Source organism: Chenopodium quinoa, unplaced genomic scaffold (assembly GCF_001683475.1).
Source record: "Chenopodium quinoa cultivar QQ74 unplaced genomic scaffold, ASM168347v1, whole genome shotgun sequence".
NCBI classification, from domain to species: domain Eukaryota; kingdom Viridiplantae; phylum Streptophyta; class Magnoliopsida; order Caryophyllales; family Amaranthaceae; genus Chenopodium; species Chenopodium quinoa.
This window is the reverse complement of record NW_018745461.1, coordinates 1,165,716-1,180,561: the sequence shown is the minus strand read 5'-3', so window position 1 is coordinate 1,180,561 and position 14,846 is coordinate 1,165,716. Positions and strand designations below refer to the sequence as shown.

Below are 14,846 nucleotides of genomic sequence, written 5' to 3'. Positions count from 1 at the left end.
ACGTCTCTGACTCAATTTGTTGCAATAAATCCAAAATGGAAATAATATGGGTCTAACTTTTATTTTTAATTTTATATAATTCCTACTCATGCAAATTGTGTTCACACAAATATATATTGGTATAAAACATTGTTATGGACCTTATGGTAGAATTTGTTATATACACCCGGGTATACCATACCGTACACCCAACTAACGCAAGATTAGTGTTTGACATTCATCAAAATAAGAACAAAATATTTATTGGTGAACGGTACACCCGGGTGTATATAACAAGCTCTCAACTTATGGTCCAGGACAGATTCAGAGGCATGCCTGCCTAGTGCCCACGCCATGACCTTGTACAACTATATTGAACTGTTTGAATTTGATATTACCAATGAAATCTTGCTTGATATTTTACACTAGTGTACAACTTTGTAACATTGTAAGGCTGGAAAATTGAAAAAATATTTTCATAAAAAGCTGTTCAAATCTCGTTCATCAAGTTTATAAACAAACGTTGTATTAGTTGTAAACAATACACTAAAAAGCTGTTCAAATCTCGTTCATCAAGTTTATAAACAAACGTTGTATTAGTTGTAAACAATACACTAAAAAGCTAATATATTCATTAAAAGCTCGTTCATTAAGTTTATAAACAAACGTTGTATTAGTTGTAAAAAAAATACACTAAAAAGCTCGTTAAAATCTCGATCATCAAGTAAATGAACTAAACAATAATTTGCCACAGCGAGCCACTTACATATTAACAGTTAATTGCCAAAGTAATTAACATTTACATGAGGGCAAAAGTGCCAGCTTTGTCATTTACAAGAGGCGTTGGTTTAAAACCTTTACAATTATTTTCTATTAACAAACTTTTCAGGCTTCAGCCCCAGAATAGGCAAAGAATGTTGTAAAGAAGAATAGAACAATATGGCTGTACTATCAATTGCTATACCTCTGAATCACAGCTAACCTACATGAGCTTGTCTCTTTCATATGTTCACTTGTATAAATTTGCTATCTGATCTCTATATCTATCTGCAACTACGTCTCTTCGGATCTTTAAGGTTGGGGTCATTAGACCGCTCTCAATCTGCAATACAATAAAGGAAGTAAGGAGGCAGTAAACATGACCATATTACCAAGTATACAGTTCTATGATGCTAAAAATCACATACCGTGAAGGGATCATCCACAATTAGAATTGGACCAACTTGAAATGAGCATTCTGAAGTCCTGTAATGTGGAAGAAATTGATAAGAACAAGAATGAAAAGAGTCACAAGTTAAATGTATGATAACAAAACTAACCATTTCCTCAGCTCCCCCTGTAAAAGGCTAGTTAACCTTTCTTTCCCTAATTCACTAGAATTCGCATCAATAAGAGACAATTTCTTTGCTGCATGTAAAACCTCTTCTTTGTTCGGAACAATAATAGCTCCAAGGCGTCGCTGATCCTAAAATGGTAACCAGCTATAGAATTTAGCAAACTAAAACCAGCAAAGTAAAGAATAAAAGGAAAAGGAATAGTGGCCTCAGCAAATGTAGAGAGGCCAACCTGGCCGACGACAACAATTTGTTCAATTAGACTACTTCTCATGGCAGCTTCTTCAATCTCTGAAGGCTCAACATTTTCACCTAATCAACATAAAATATCAGCATCAAAATACAGATAGAAGCTTACGATACATATAGAATTGAGAGCACATAAAAATCAGTTAGCAAGGAGAATCTGATAGAAGGAACTTTCAAATTGCATTTAGAAAGAAATCAGTTGCAAACAAAACAACAGTTGAATTCTGGACATCATAAGTGACAAATGGGTCAGAGAGGTGGAACTAGATACTAAAGGAAACACATCTTTTTATCACATTGTGTTCTTGCACTCATTTCACTGTTGACAGCTCAAACTGGAGTATAAGCATCTTTCAGGCATATAATAGCATTTTTGTCAAATGAATCATGCTGGTCATACATTATTACATGATAGTGAAAATTGTGGACTAAAGTCACCTGTCGAGAGAACTATAGTATCTTTAGCTCGTCCTTCAAGAACAAGAACGCCTCCACAAAGCCGACTTCTCCCTGCTGAATGGGAAGGTGCTATCCAGCCTAAATCCCCAGTGGTCAGCCAGCCATCATCATCCATAACTTGCCTCGTAGCAGATGGATTCTGCAAAGATGTCATAGAAAGATTAACCAAATCCCATATGTCCTGTGATGAATTTATGATGCTAAACTTATAGGAGCAGTAGCAATGATTCACCGAGGGGAAAACATCAAGCAACATGCTGGATTTTCATTGGACTAAAAGCCCCTAAATAGCATTGTCTAGAAAGAATTTTAATAATTTAGTATAAACACACAATCTGAAACTTTCAATGCCTACACCTAGGTAATAATTTTAAAACCAAACAACTTGTTCTGTTTCCTACTTGACAGAGACTTGGAAATTATGACAATAATGATATAGAATAAATATAACTCCTGACATCTGAGATATATAGCCTGAATGTACTTTGTTATATGCTAGTGAATTAGTGTTAAAGGTACATACAACTACAATATAGAAATCAGCAATCTCACTCTTTTACAATCATGGATGAACTTTTGACCTGCCTAAGAAGAAGCCCCTGAAATTTGTTTTCAAAAAACTAAGGTCCTTCCCCCACTTACACCATACTTCTCTTTTGTGAGGAAATAAGAAACTGTCAAACAGATGTGATTTCATATTACTTTTATCAAATTAAATATGAAGACCAAACTTAACTAATAGTTATAGCAAGTAACACAATTTATACCTTGAAATAGCCTTTCATCACCTGCGGCCCCCTAACTTTGACAATGCCTTTTGAACCAGGAGATAGCACTTCATTAGTATTAGCATCTACAACTTTAATTTCTGTATGCTTAAGTGGATGGCCAACTGATCCTAATACCTTCAAAAGTAAAATAAAACCCAAGAGAATACACAATTCAGATGTATCAAATGTGAAATTACTGCAAGGGAGATAATAAAAATATACTTATAAAGAGAGAATATAAATTGAGCTACAAACATTATAGGCCGGTCTTCTACCGGCGACCACAGGAGAAGCTTCAGTCAGACCATAACCATTCTGCACTATGATTCCGATTGCCTGCAAATGTAGCAAAGTCTTGATACAAGTATATAACAGCATATAATCCGGGATCTACAAAGCTATAAACAGCGAATATGTCACCTCAAAGAACTTGTCAACATACATAGGTAAACTACCACCTCCACTAATGCCCGCCTGCACAGTATAAAGAAACAAAAAACCATTCACCTCAGAACTTCATTTGCAAGTACACTACTTATAATATTTTTCTAAAACAACAGAAATCAAATCCATGTAAAAGCAGCTGTTTTCTGAGAATGACTTGAAATGAAGAATGCTTCAGCATGTTGTAAGATGGAGAATAAAAAACACTACAGTGTACACTACTCAAGGTTTAACAACCAAATAAAAATAAGGAAACCAGAGCATATATATAAAAAAAATAAAAAAAAATCAAAAAAAAAAAAACCAACCAATAGAAGAGAAGCAGGAGAAAAATACCTTCGATATCCCAATAGCAGATTTGATTTTACGATACAATAGTATCTTAGCCAAATTATGAATTGGCCACAATACCGTTGCAGCTAATCTTGCCCACAGCCAGTCAAAAAATGCAGTGAGGAAAGACTGTTGCTTCTTAGTTAGATATTTTCCCTACATCAAAAGGTTTTAGAAATCAATGTATAATACTAACACAGAACTGAAAATTCTAATTGATTAATAAAACTTTTCATTCTTGTAAGTTGTAAGTTTCAAACTCTGAAAATCATTGTTTAAGATCGGGTTATCGCCTATATGCATATTAATGCTATTTAGTTTCTTAGTCCAGAAATTAGGCCCTGTTTCATTGCTAATGTATGATCTAATGGTTCGTGCAGACTATTAAATTCAGTGATGCCCCTGTAAATATGATTTACATGCACAGCTGCACAATATATAAACAAAAGGTATAAGACAGCAGCAAATGCTCAAATTACAAACCTCATAAATCCTCTTAAGCTCCATGTATATCAAACTAATCTTTATGAGTGCAAGAGCAATGATTTTACGAACAACAGAGTTTGCAGAAATCTGCTTCTGAATAGCACTGCAAGAAGATTGCAAGGATTTGAAGGATACGCAGAGAGACCCTAGATATAGTATTGCAAATAAATAAAATAGATAGGCAAAACAGCTTATTCAGCAGAAATAAAAGTATTAAAAGTCAATCTTTAGATCATTTTGCCAAAGATTATTAAAAAATTATAAACCACTAGCAACCTTAAGTGCACCAGGCGCTGTGAATTTTTAATTTTTACAAAAAACCACACCATTTCTATTTCATCTATTAATCTTCTTTGTATACCCTAAAATTTCAACAATTCTCAGATGTATACATATCATCGTAATTAGGTTTTAATATTTCAATCTCTTTTACTTGCCATTTGATAGCATCATACAAAAACTGAAAGGGCCAACTGCTACAATGCTCAGGAAATCTCTAATTATAAATAATATTAGCATTTGCAGGAATTAAATCATTGTACAAGCTTTCAACATCTCTCTTTGTCTATTGTTTGCAGACCAAGGAGCAAAATCTGTTGAAAGCAGCTCTAGAATAATCTCTAATTTCTTTAGAATAATTAGGGTGGACAGAATTGTAACTTATTTATCAAACTAACCAAGGTAATTAGAAACACAGATAAAATAGCAGCCACACACAAGACTTACACTGCAGTAGGCTTTTATGCTGCACAAACTCAGAACAGAGTCATATGCGGTATGCGCCAGAAATAGAAGCTAAGCTACGGAATCCATATAATCACAAAGTTGCCGTATGGATAACAGTTTATTTTGCATGCATGTCAAAAGCAGATCAATCAACATGAATAATCGGTATTCTGTAAGATAACTAACCTGTAGAGTGTTTCATACACTAATGGAACAGAAATCAGGTACTCAGGTTGATAATTTTTCAAATCCTCCTGTTGTCACAAGTAGAACAAAAGGTTCACAGTGGAAAGGAAAGGGATACTTCGAATATGTTACATTATTACCAAACTGGAAGAGCAAGTCAAATTAAGATAGTAATCCAATTGTATACCTTCAAATTTTTCACAGTTGTGTACATTTGCTCTCCCCCACGTGAGAAGATGAAATACTCTGCTGCCCGTTCATAAGCATGCCAGGGAGGCAGCATGCTCAAAAATTTATCTCCAGCTTGAACAGGTGCAATATCCCACAAACTCTTGATCTAAAAACAATTGCAGATCTCTCAATGCTCAGTTGACCATAGGTTTTTCTTCTTTTTTTTTTTTGGGGGGGGGGGGGGCGTTGATATACGCATAAATGCAGCTACTCTTAAGGTGAGGTTTGTGAAGGTCAAGTTATACACAATCTATTCTTAAAAGCCTAAACAGTAGAGACTAGTAACAAGGCAATACATACATAAAATCATAATAAAAATAAAAACATAAAACTATTGTCTAATGATGCATTCACCTGAAGTCCTGAATATGCAAGCCAACTTTTAATTGCTTAATGTGACTGGTTATAACTCCAGATACAACCCTTTAAATTAGTCTGGTTTGGATATAGGTGTACCATATTAACCAAAGTAGACTTGCAATGGAAAGATCTAAACTAAGTATTGTTTTCATTTGTTAAGCAACAATTTCAGATGAAACTAGTTAGGTAATTAACATCGCACAGAACAGTTCATTTTTACAATATGCTTCGTATATATTAACAAATATAAACATATAGCATCAAGTAGAGTAGAAAGAAATAGTTGGAACCTGAAGAGAAAGTGCAATTTGTATATCAAATTCCAATTTCCAAGTGCCAGAATCTGACCTCCCATGAGGAGAAAACAAAAGAACAGAGGGGATTTGGGAGAACTCGGAGAAGGGAGGCAGGGACTAGACCTGATGCAGAAGATTCTGGTGTGTAATCATTACACCCTTTGGGTTGCCCGTGGTACCACTAGTATACATCAGTGTGGCAATGTCATTGGAGCATATGGGCTCATAATTGAATAGTTTCCCTGAAATCATTTGAATCATGAATCTTGCTTGCTGGTTATTCATCAAAAAGGACATTGAAAAAAGCATTTGCAGTATGCCAGGTGCAATTTTGAACTAATAATGCTAAGAATATTCATTCCAATATATCTACAGAGTCAAATAAATTGTTTGAAATCCTCTACGTCCCTTTCATAGTTTCATTTGGTCTGTGTCTAGAACACATGCACAAACAGAAGAGGAAGAGGGAAACAAGCACAGAAGCAAGGAATCTGAACATTCTAATGAGACAAAGCTGCTTTGAAAGATAAGGGAATGACCAATTATGGCAGAAGATAATAAGCACAAATCAAGTTATTATTGAGAACAGCCATCAATGAAGTTCTCATTTAGACGCTAGGGATGTTCCTCTAAAAGGATGGGACTTCATTCTGAGATATTGATAATGGAACTAGGTACACATAATGAAAGAAGAACATCATCACTTTGAATTTGTTTGTTGAATAATTTCTTAGGATAGAGACACAGAATGTTAAATATACACATAAAATTAACAGAAGCATTTTTATGGTGCATCCTTGAATTTGGTAAGGCTGTAATAGAACCCAATTTGCTTTAGCTACCTGGATTTTAAGCACTAACATTTTCTCACTTTAGCAGAAGGTTTTAATTCAACAATTTTGTTTTGCTCTAATTAGACTTGGACAAAACATAAACTCAATAATTAGTATAGAATTGATTGTCCCAAAGAGAAAAAGCACATAACAAGAAACCTTCCGGTCACAAACCCCCCCCCCCCCTCCCCCGTCTTTTTCCCCCCTTTATAATATGCAAAAGTGTTTTATAAGTATATGAGAGAATCCCGCCTTACTAGCATCATAAGAATCAGCCAGATGTTTCCGACTTTCTTTTCCCATTGCTACGATGTCATTATAGTTGTAAACTAAAAGTCTATCAGACTCTCCAACATTCAAGTCTGCTTTCTCTCCCCAAAGCAAAATCACAAATTTCGTTGTTGCCCCAGCAACGAACAAGTCCGCCATTCTATCAAACAACTGAGGGTTATCCACAATGAGTGCAACACTGCAGAGAAATGTATAATTCATCAAGATACCAGACATTACCTAGGAAAAAATGCAGGAGAAAGAAAAGGAGAAATGTATTATTGTTTTATACATGGAGCATAAAACACTTTACACAAACTTAGCAAGAATCTGCTGTCAATTAAGCAACAACTTGTGAAAATTTTGTCTCAACCTGCCCCTCCACAATGCAAACTGTTCAACTATCAACGGTATTCAATAAAAAAAGTTCAATATATTCCTAAATTCTCCACTAGTTTATACCCGCCCCCTCTCTCCCCCCCCCCCCCCCCACAATTACTTTGATATTTTGTACTGTGCAATTGTACAGAGGAAATTTCAGGAACCTTCAGAGTCTAAAATTTTTATTCACAGAAATTTCAGGAACCTTTAGAGTCTAAAATCTTTATTCACAGAATGGAGTAAGGCAGAAGACAGATTTTTTAGATAATTATGTGAAAACCATGTAAACTAGAAGAAACTGAACCCCATAACTTTCATTAGGAAATTTGTTTCTTGTTAACCTTTCAGAATGTTTGTATATTTGCAACAGTTCTTCTGTGGATGACCTTGAGCCCCTCACAACATTGATAGCTCCTGTTGCCATAGTTCCTGCACCAGAGATGATACAATATTCCGTGGGTAAGCAAGAGCGATAATTAACATGAGCATGTAAACCGTCCCATTAATTTATCAATCAGCAGAGGCAGGCATGAGGTATAGAAAAGAAAAAACAAGGAGGGTGGGTGGGTTGGGGGGAAGATCACAACCACCCAAGATATCATGCAAAGACTATAGGATATCGAGATGGAGGGAGTAAAATCAGTAGATAGACTAGCAAATTTGAATCTTTTCTCCATAAGGTGATACTTCAATTCCTCGTGAAGACCAAATTATGTTATCCATCTCATTTGAAGCATATGAAATTAGAAATCCAGGGCTATCCTTGAAAGAATTTAGCCACAGGATATCATGCAACGGTAAGTATAAGCTACAAGAACAGATCACAAACTGTAAACCAGAGACTCAGAAAAGAATGAGGGACGATGACAACATACCTTGGTCAGCAATTAACCACCGACATGAATTATCAGCAAAAAGGGCAACCTTTTCAACTGGCTTTACGCCGACGGCTCTTAAGCCTTCAGAGAAATCCAAAATCTCTTGCTCAAGCTGTGATAAGGACAAACAAACCAACAAGAGTTAAACAATACAAGAAGAGAAAAGCCTCTAACCGAGACCTCAGAAGTTCGAATACACTAAAAAACCTACCCCCCTACAAATCACAACATTAGTATGACTTCATTCTTGTCACATAAATTTTCCAACACAACATATAGAAAATTAAAAAGTATGACTATCTAATAGCAGTATAGTAAATTTGTCGATGAAAAGAGAGTTAAATTTTAAAAAAATAAAAATATCGTTAAAAAGAGTATAAATGTATACAGGTAAGAATTTACCTGCTTATAAGTCAACTCTAAAGGAGGTTCATGGTATGGATCTAACAACGCAATACGATCACCATACTTTTCTGCAGCTGTTCTCCAAATATCAGGAACTGCTTTCCAGTCGCTAGAGCCCAACAACACCTTATTGTATAATATCTCATGTTCTAGTAAAGGTGCACACCTCCTATTTTGCAACTCCTCAGTCTGACAGAAATTTTTAGAACCAAATGTGTCAGCAGCTTCTCATGCAAGTGACAGCAAGATGTCTGCCTGTCAGTAGCAGAAATTCACTGATCTTAAAATGTCTGCTCGAATTTTATTTATTAACTAACATATCGAGGGCTAATGGTTCTAAATTAGACATCCCTCATGAAAGAAAACTATCCTGAAACCACCAAATCACTTCTGTAAAGTTATATGGCATGGAAGAATATAGACCCTTCCAGTTCAGCAAAGGTCCAAATGCAAGAAAAAGTCCAATCTAACCAACGAAACTGATGAGGATGAAGGGCACCTAAGTAGGAAGAGGATCAAACAAATGACCAAATGTTGTGTTATAGCCCTCAACTTCTTCATTCCAAACCGACAACAACAGGATGCAAGCAATTATCCTTTATAGCAGTAGGCAATAACATGAAGAGAAACTTTTCTATGCCCCCCACCCCTGGATTAAATAAATAACAAAAATAAATAAAAAATCCTAGTCCGTAAATTGAACATCACTATTGCGAAGGGCAATTTAAAGGATATTTTTCTAGATCACCATCATCTATCTATCCCTATTACAGGTAAGCCAAGTAATAAAAATCACAAGGACGATCTCAGGATACGAGCCTAAAAAGCTATGCAATTCCAATATAGAGAAGTCACATTACACACCCACCTGTCACATTACACTAATGTGACCTACTTAAATTCACTATTTAAGACTTTGATCATCAATTATTGTTACTCTAGCATACTAACTTTCCAAGTTCCCACTCCATTATCAACCAATCATCAAAGATTGCAAGGACCTTATTCGAGCTCAAGTGATAGAGTTCACAACTTATCCGCAAATAAGCTCAACCACAAACCTTCACAGTACTACAACCTCCTTTAGAATACCCAAATTGCCAACTCCCAAGAACAAAAGGCAACCACTCCCTGTTGCTTGACAAACCCGAATACTAGATACGTGTGATTTTGTCATAAATTCCCAACTTAATACCATTTCCAGAAATGTATTAAATTGTTATACGGTAAAAGAACACCAAGAATCAAATCATCTGAACAGAATCCTAATAGAGCCTAATTTCAATTCTACCAAGCAACTAAAAAATTCCACATCAAAATAATTAACAAAAACATGATAAATCAAATTAAAATTCCAAGAACACCAATAACTAAAACTATCAAACACAACCAAATTCTTTGCTATGATTTACGAAATTATGAAAAATTCAATATACCTGAGCAGTGTGACAGCAAACACAACCAAGGGTACGGCGAAACGACCCATTTTGTGTCCAAGAACGAAGAGTAAAATTGTTGAACACCCATTTGGAATTACAAGGAAAGAAATTAAGGGCAATTTTCCGATGATTAAAAGAGTTTAAAATCAACCCAGAATCCAACGAGATGTTGGTCATGTTACAGGAAGTATACGCCATTGAGATTGCAGATGATTATGATGATGTAATTGGTGGGTTTGTCACAAAATTTGAAGAGAGAGAAAGAGATTATTAGTAATGAAAGAAAGAAGGTAAAAGAGTGTGAAGATTTTGTTACGCCTAATATAATGGGAAGAGTGATGATGGTGGGAAAGAAGAGGACAAAGGAGACTTTGACAATGGGAGTGCAACTGCTGACTGTTTTTCTTGAAAATTTCAAGATGATTTGTGTAAGAACATGCTGGACAATTAGAGCATTCTGAAATTTGTCGTATCGGGTCGAAACCTGTGCACGAGGCACAACTACGTGTTTATAATAAGAACTAAAAATGAACCCTCAAACTTAAAAGATCGGAAGTTTCTTGTGAAAAAAAAAGATGGGAAGTTCTAAACTGATATGTACGACATTTTTGCAAGTATTGTTGTCATGTTCGGCAAAATTAGTTGTTCTGATGAGAAGCATATTGTCTACCGGTAGCTTATAAAGAGTTAGAATTAGATGTCAAAATAACAGTTTAGTGAATATGTTTCGCACATAGTTCACACTCAAATAGTTGAAATGGTAAATTAAATATCGATAACATTACTGTAGTTCGTAAGTTAATTTGATAGTTTTCGATATTTACTTGTAATTGACATGCTCTTTTCCGATCCGAAGGATATCCCACGCGATTTCACGATGTCATTTTTAGTCTAGTTCATACACTTGCAACTTTCTAAGGAAACTATACGTCGTTCTCCATGATATTCATTAATGTGTTGGTTATATTTGTAGGGTACTTGTAACCTTTGTCGATTTATTTGTAACCTTTGTATGTATGTATTGGTGAGTATAAAATTATAATTGATGTGCACAGAAAGAAAGGAAGGAATTTAGGTCTTAGGACCCATAGTGGGGCAATCAAATACTTGTAACTTACAAGATCTACCATTTTATTGAGTTTAAACTTAATTGTCGTATTGTGTCAACCACTCTAAATTAGAGGGAAAAAAATGATATTATTACTGTATCACTATAATAGTTATTTCTTGTCCTCTCTTTGCTATTTGTTTAAAGAAGGATTAATGAAAATATGAAGATCTAGCCATATTTTATTTCATAACAAGTAATTTGAATGCGACAAATATTTTATACGTTTAAAACAAATTTATGATAATATTGACTAGTAAAAGACTATTTATAAAATAGATTAAGAAAAAGCTTATTCATTTTATTTGTGGGTGTACTTATTCCAATTATCTGAAAATAACTTATGGAGGAATATATTAAGGGAGGCATTTTTTATTTATTATTTATGTATTTTTTTTTCAAAAAAAATATATATATATATACGTCTCCCTTAATATATTGACATGCCGGTAAAATAATTCATTGATGGAAAAAAAAAAGAAAGGGTAAATTTATTTGATTGTACTTAAGATAATATCTTCAAATTTTAAATTATGATTTGAATCCAATGTACATTGTATATGTGTATTGAATAGATACATAGCCAAATATTCCATGCATTCTTGCATGTATCATAGGGTATCATATTAGTTAAATTACTTTCATACCACAGAGAGTATGGTATAATTTAGGTAGAAAAATTGGGAAATTCTCAATGGTGCTCATCAACTTTTTATTTTTCTCAATGGTAAACACTAGAATTTTCAATTATCTTTGGTAATCATAAATTCTTAATATATATTAACAATAACATTAATGATATATTTTAGGATATAATCTTTAACTAGGGTTAGTTTTATATTAATAGTTAAATAACTTTTTTTTCTAAAAAAAACACCACCAATCCCCCACCAACCCAGCAGGCAGCCACCCCTCACGCCATCCCTCGACCCACCACCCAATACTTCACCGGCGCACCAAAACCCCTTTTCCTCAGCACCATCGCCGTGTTAAACCCCCTCCCCAATCGTATCTCCCTTCCAGAAACCCTCCTCCCTCTCCACGAATTCCCCTAAAACCATCGCACCATCCCTTAAAAACCTTAACCGGACCTTCCCAGCCATGGCTAGGGTTCCGATTGGGGTTTTTTCGAGGGTTGGAGATGGTTTTTAGAGTATTTCGTGGGCTTCAAGGTCCGGACCGACCGGCGTAGGGGTCTAGCGCGACAGACGCCGAGTGAGCCGCATCGGGGCTGGCCGTTTGGGCGTAGGTGGAGGCGGCGGGTTGGGGCGGTTGGGGTTATGAATTGGGGGAAGGGTTTCAATGGGGTTTCGGTGAGAGAAAGAGGGGGTTTGGGGGATGGGGCGTTGGTTTAGGGGAGGGACGACTGCTGGGAAGGCCGGCGCGCCGGCGAGGGTGGAGTCAAGGTCTGGGTGTCGGCAGATGTGGCGTCAATGGTGGCACCATGGCAGGGAGGAAGGTTGGCAATTGGTGGTGGCTGACTTTTGTTTTTTTTTTTCTAAACTTTTATTTAATTGTAAAAAATTAAAATAAACCTAACCATAGTTAACTTTTAATACAAAACTATCATTAATGTTATAAATAACTTTATGTAATAATTTCATGATTACCAAGTATAATTTGTTTTTTTGCTGTTTACCATTGAGAAAAAGAAAAACCTCAAGAGCACCATTGAGAATTTCCCAAAATGTTATTCATAACTCATGTATTACATTGGCTAACTTTACCTTCAATCAATGATCCTAATCTTAACGCTACTACTCCCCAAACCTAGAAAGGATAAAATCATCAATGGATAATTTCTTAAATTTTCCATACTCCTAAAGTTACTACAAATCTTTAATTGAATAATAAGAATTTTATCCTAATTAATCTTCATTTGCTGCTATGCTGGTGATCTTCATAGTAAAACACTTGGGAAATGACAAGTACCATGACCTGCACAAAGATTAATTATCATGAGGACAAGGATTAAGCGAAAAAGTCAACATTACATACCATATATATGCTGTATAACAAAAACAAAGTATCCCGTCTGTCTTTAAAGGTTTTTCCTGTTTAATTTAAACTAGTATGCGGAAAACTCACTTGGGTTACGAGTAGTGAGAGAGGCCAGCCCACCAAAGTAACACGGTTCGCCACAATTTCTGAACTTAGCCCAATAAGCACTAAAAGCATAGCTTGCATGCGAAACAACAGACACAGGCTCATAGCAATGTTTTCCAGGCCCAAGAGCTAATTCACAGGTCCCATTTAACAGGCCACAAGTGTTCCTTAATGCAGGCCCAAGTTGAGTTATATTGGCCATTTTATCTACCACACACCATAACTTACCTTTGTAGCCATTGTTGTTTGTGGGCTCTTTCAAGGGCCCAAAATCAGTTCGGTTTCCGGTCAGGTCAATCGGGTAAACGGGTGATCCATCGGGCTTCAAAAGGCCCCAATACCGCTCGGTTTTCGGCCCATCCTTGAGGTTCTCATTGAACAAAGAGAATAAGAATGTGGGTATTATGGTCCCGGGTCGAGCCGGTGTGCCTATGGGTGGGTTTGTTACAATTTTTTTTATAAGGTTCCTGTTGTAGGTAGCTGCATTATATTCATTTGAACCGGGTTGGTCTAGGTCACCTTGGTTAGGCCACCCGGTTTCGGCTATAAATATTGGTATGTTTGAAAATCCTAGTTTTGACATAGCAAAATACACCGAGTCTAGCATTTGGTCTAGGAGATTGGTATAGGTTAAGTTACTTGTAGGATCAACATAGGTAATGTTTCCCTTAAATAACGTGAAATTTAAATCTATAGTGTCTGGATTAGATGACCAAGGAAAGTAGGGATAAACGTCTAGAAAAAAGTAAGAACCAGTCCTATTGAGGAACTGTAAGAGAGGTACAATAGTTGTTAATGTATCAATACGAAATGTTCCGTTGGATGGTGGGAAAGTTGAGCCTAAAATGTCCATGGCTAAGGGTGTACCAACCTTAATGTTATGTATATCATGGGCATGTAACGTGTTCCTAATGTGTTGCATGGCTAAGACTAGGCTATCCCATTGTTCAATATTGTGGTTACTATAGACTTCATTTCCAACCATGATGTACCGGATCATGGTTGTAGGGTAGTACGCGAAGACATTATCATGAACCCATTGGTTAGCCAGGGTCTCATTGGCCGCGAGTGCAATAATCTCCTCATTGCGAACCATGATTGATACTTGGAGATCAGTTCCGACTAGCAGTTTCAAGGTCTCAGGATCCGCGTCATAGAGCTTGACCATGCTAGCCTTCATGGACTTAATGAGCTCTATGGAGTGAAATGGTGTAGGCAAATTGTTGCCTAGCTTCCCATAATTGACACCAATGCGGTCAATAGGTGTAGAAGTTTGAGCACCTACAAAAAATGAAATAAAACACGTTACAAATTACAAGTTTATAGGTTACATTAGCATATATAAAATGTAGAATTTGGTAACTCTATAATAAATCTTACTTGAAATAGCAATAATAGTTGAGAAGAACAAAATAGCAACAAGATTACTAGTCATGCTTGTAGATTGAATCCTCGAAAGGGGCATCGATGATCGATCAATATACGTTCTACTTATACGATTCCAATCAACTAACCTAAGAGACTCATGTAATGATATGATGCATGTTAGGTTATATATAAGGAAAAGATGGAA

At 35.8% G+C, this 14,846-nt stretch overlaps 2 protein-coding genes across 2 annotated transcripts; both read right to left on the bottom strand.

The window, feature by feature from the left end:
- Positions 1-723: 723 nt before the first annotated feature.
- LOC110714750 (probable acyl-activating enzyme 16, chloroplastic) lies at positions 724-10,558 on the bottom strand. Its single transcript, XM_021893294.1, has 18 exons — positions 10,057-10,558; positions 8,618-8,809; positions 8,213-8,327; positions 7,679-7,766; positions 6,944-7,155; positions 5,977-6,095; positions 5,154-5,303; positions 4,967-5,034; positions 4,052-4,157; positions 3,572-3,724; positions 3,212-3,265; positions 3,047-3,127; positions 2,789-2,926; positions 2,001-2,160; positions 1,546-1,625; positions 1,299-1,444; positions 1,167-1,224; positions 724-1,081 (listed from the first exon to the last, which is right to left on the bottom strand). Exons 1-18 carry the CDS (start codon positions 10,255-10,257, stop codon positions 989-991), a joined length of 2,214 nt encoding a protein of 737 aa, XP_021748986.1. The 5' UTR covers positions 10,258-10,558; the 3' UTR covers positions 724-988.
- A 2,105-nt stretch (positions 10,559-12,663) lies between these two features.
- On the bottom strand, positions 12,664-14,796 carry LOC110714936 (probable glucan endo-1,3-beta-glucosidase A6). The gene is made up of 3 exons (XM_021893489.1): positions 14,654-14,796; positions 13,256-14,554; positions 12,664-13,105 (listed from the first exon to the last, which is right to left on the bottom strand). The coding sequence occupies exons 1-3, from the start codon at positions 14,736-14,738 to the stop codon at positions 13,068-13,070; spliced, it is 1,422 nt and encodes a 473-aa protein (XP_021749181.1). The 5' UTR covers positions 14,739-14,796; the 3' UTR covers positions 12,664-13,067.
- Positions 14,797-14,846: the final 50 nt, after the last annotated feature.

Coding starts and splice junctions, on each gene's coding strand:
- LOC110714750 (XM_021893294.1), bottom strand. CDS start 10,257: ATGGCGTATACTTCCTGTAACATGACCAACATCTCGTTGGATTCTGGG. Junction 3,725..4,051: donor AGCTTAAGAGGATTTATGAG/GTTTGTAATTTG, acceptor CTTTTGATGTAG/GGAAAATATCTAACTAAGAA. Junction 2,927..3,046: donor GTAGAAGACCGGCCTATAAT/GTTTGTAGCTCA, acceptor TTACTTTTGAAG/GTATTAGGATCAGTTGGCCA.
- LOC110714936 (XM_021893489.1), bottom strand. CDS start 14,738: ATGCCCCTTTCGAGGATTCAATCTACAAGCATGACTAGTAATCTTGTT. Junction 14,555..14,653: donor AACTATTATTGCTATTTCAA/GTAAGATTTATT, acceptor CATTTTTTGTAG/GTGCTCAAACTTCTACACCT. Junction 13,106..13,255: donor TCTCACTACTCGTAACCCAA/GTGAGTTTTCCG, acceptor ATCTTTGTGCAG/GTCATGGTACTTGTCATTTC.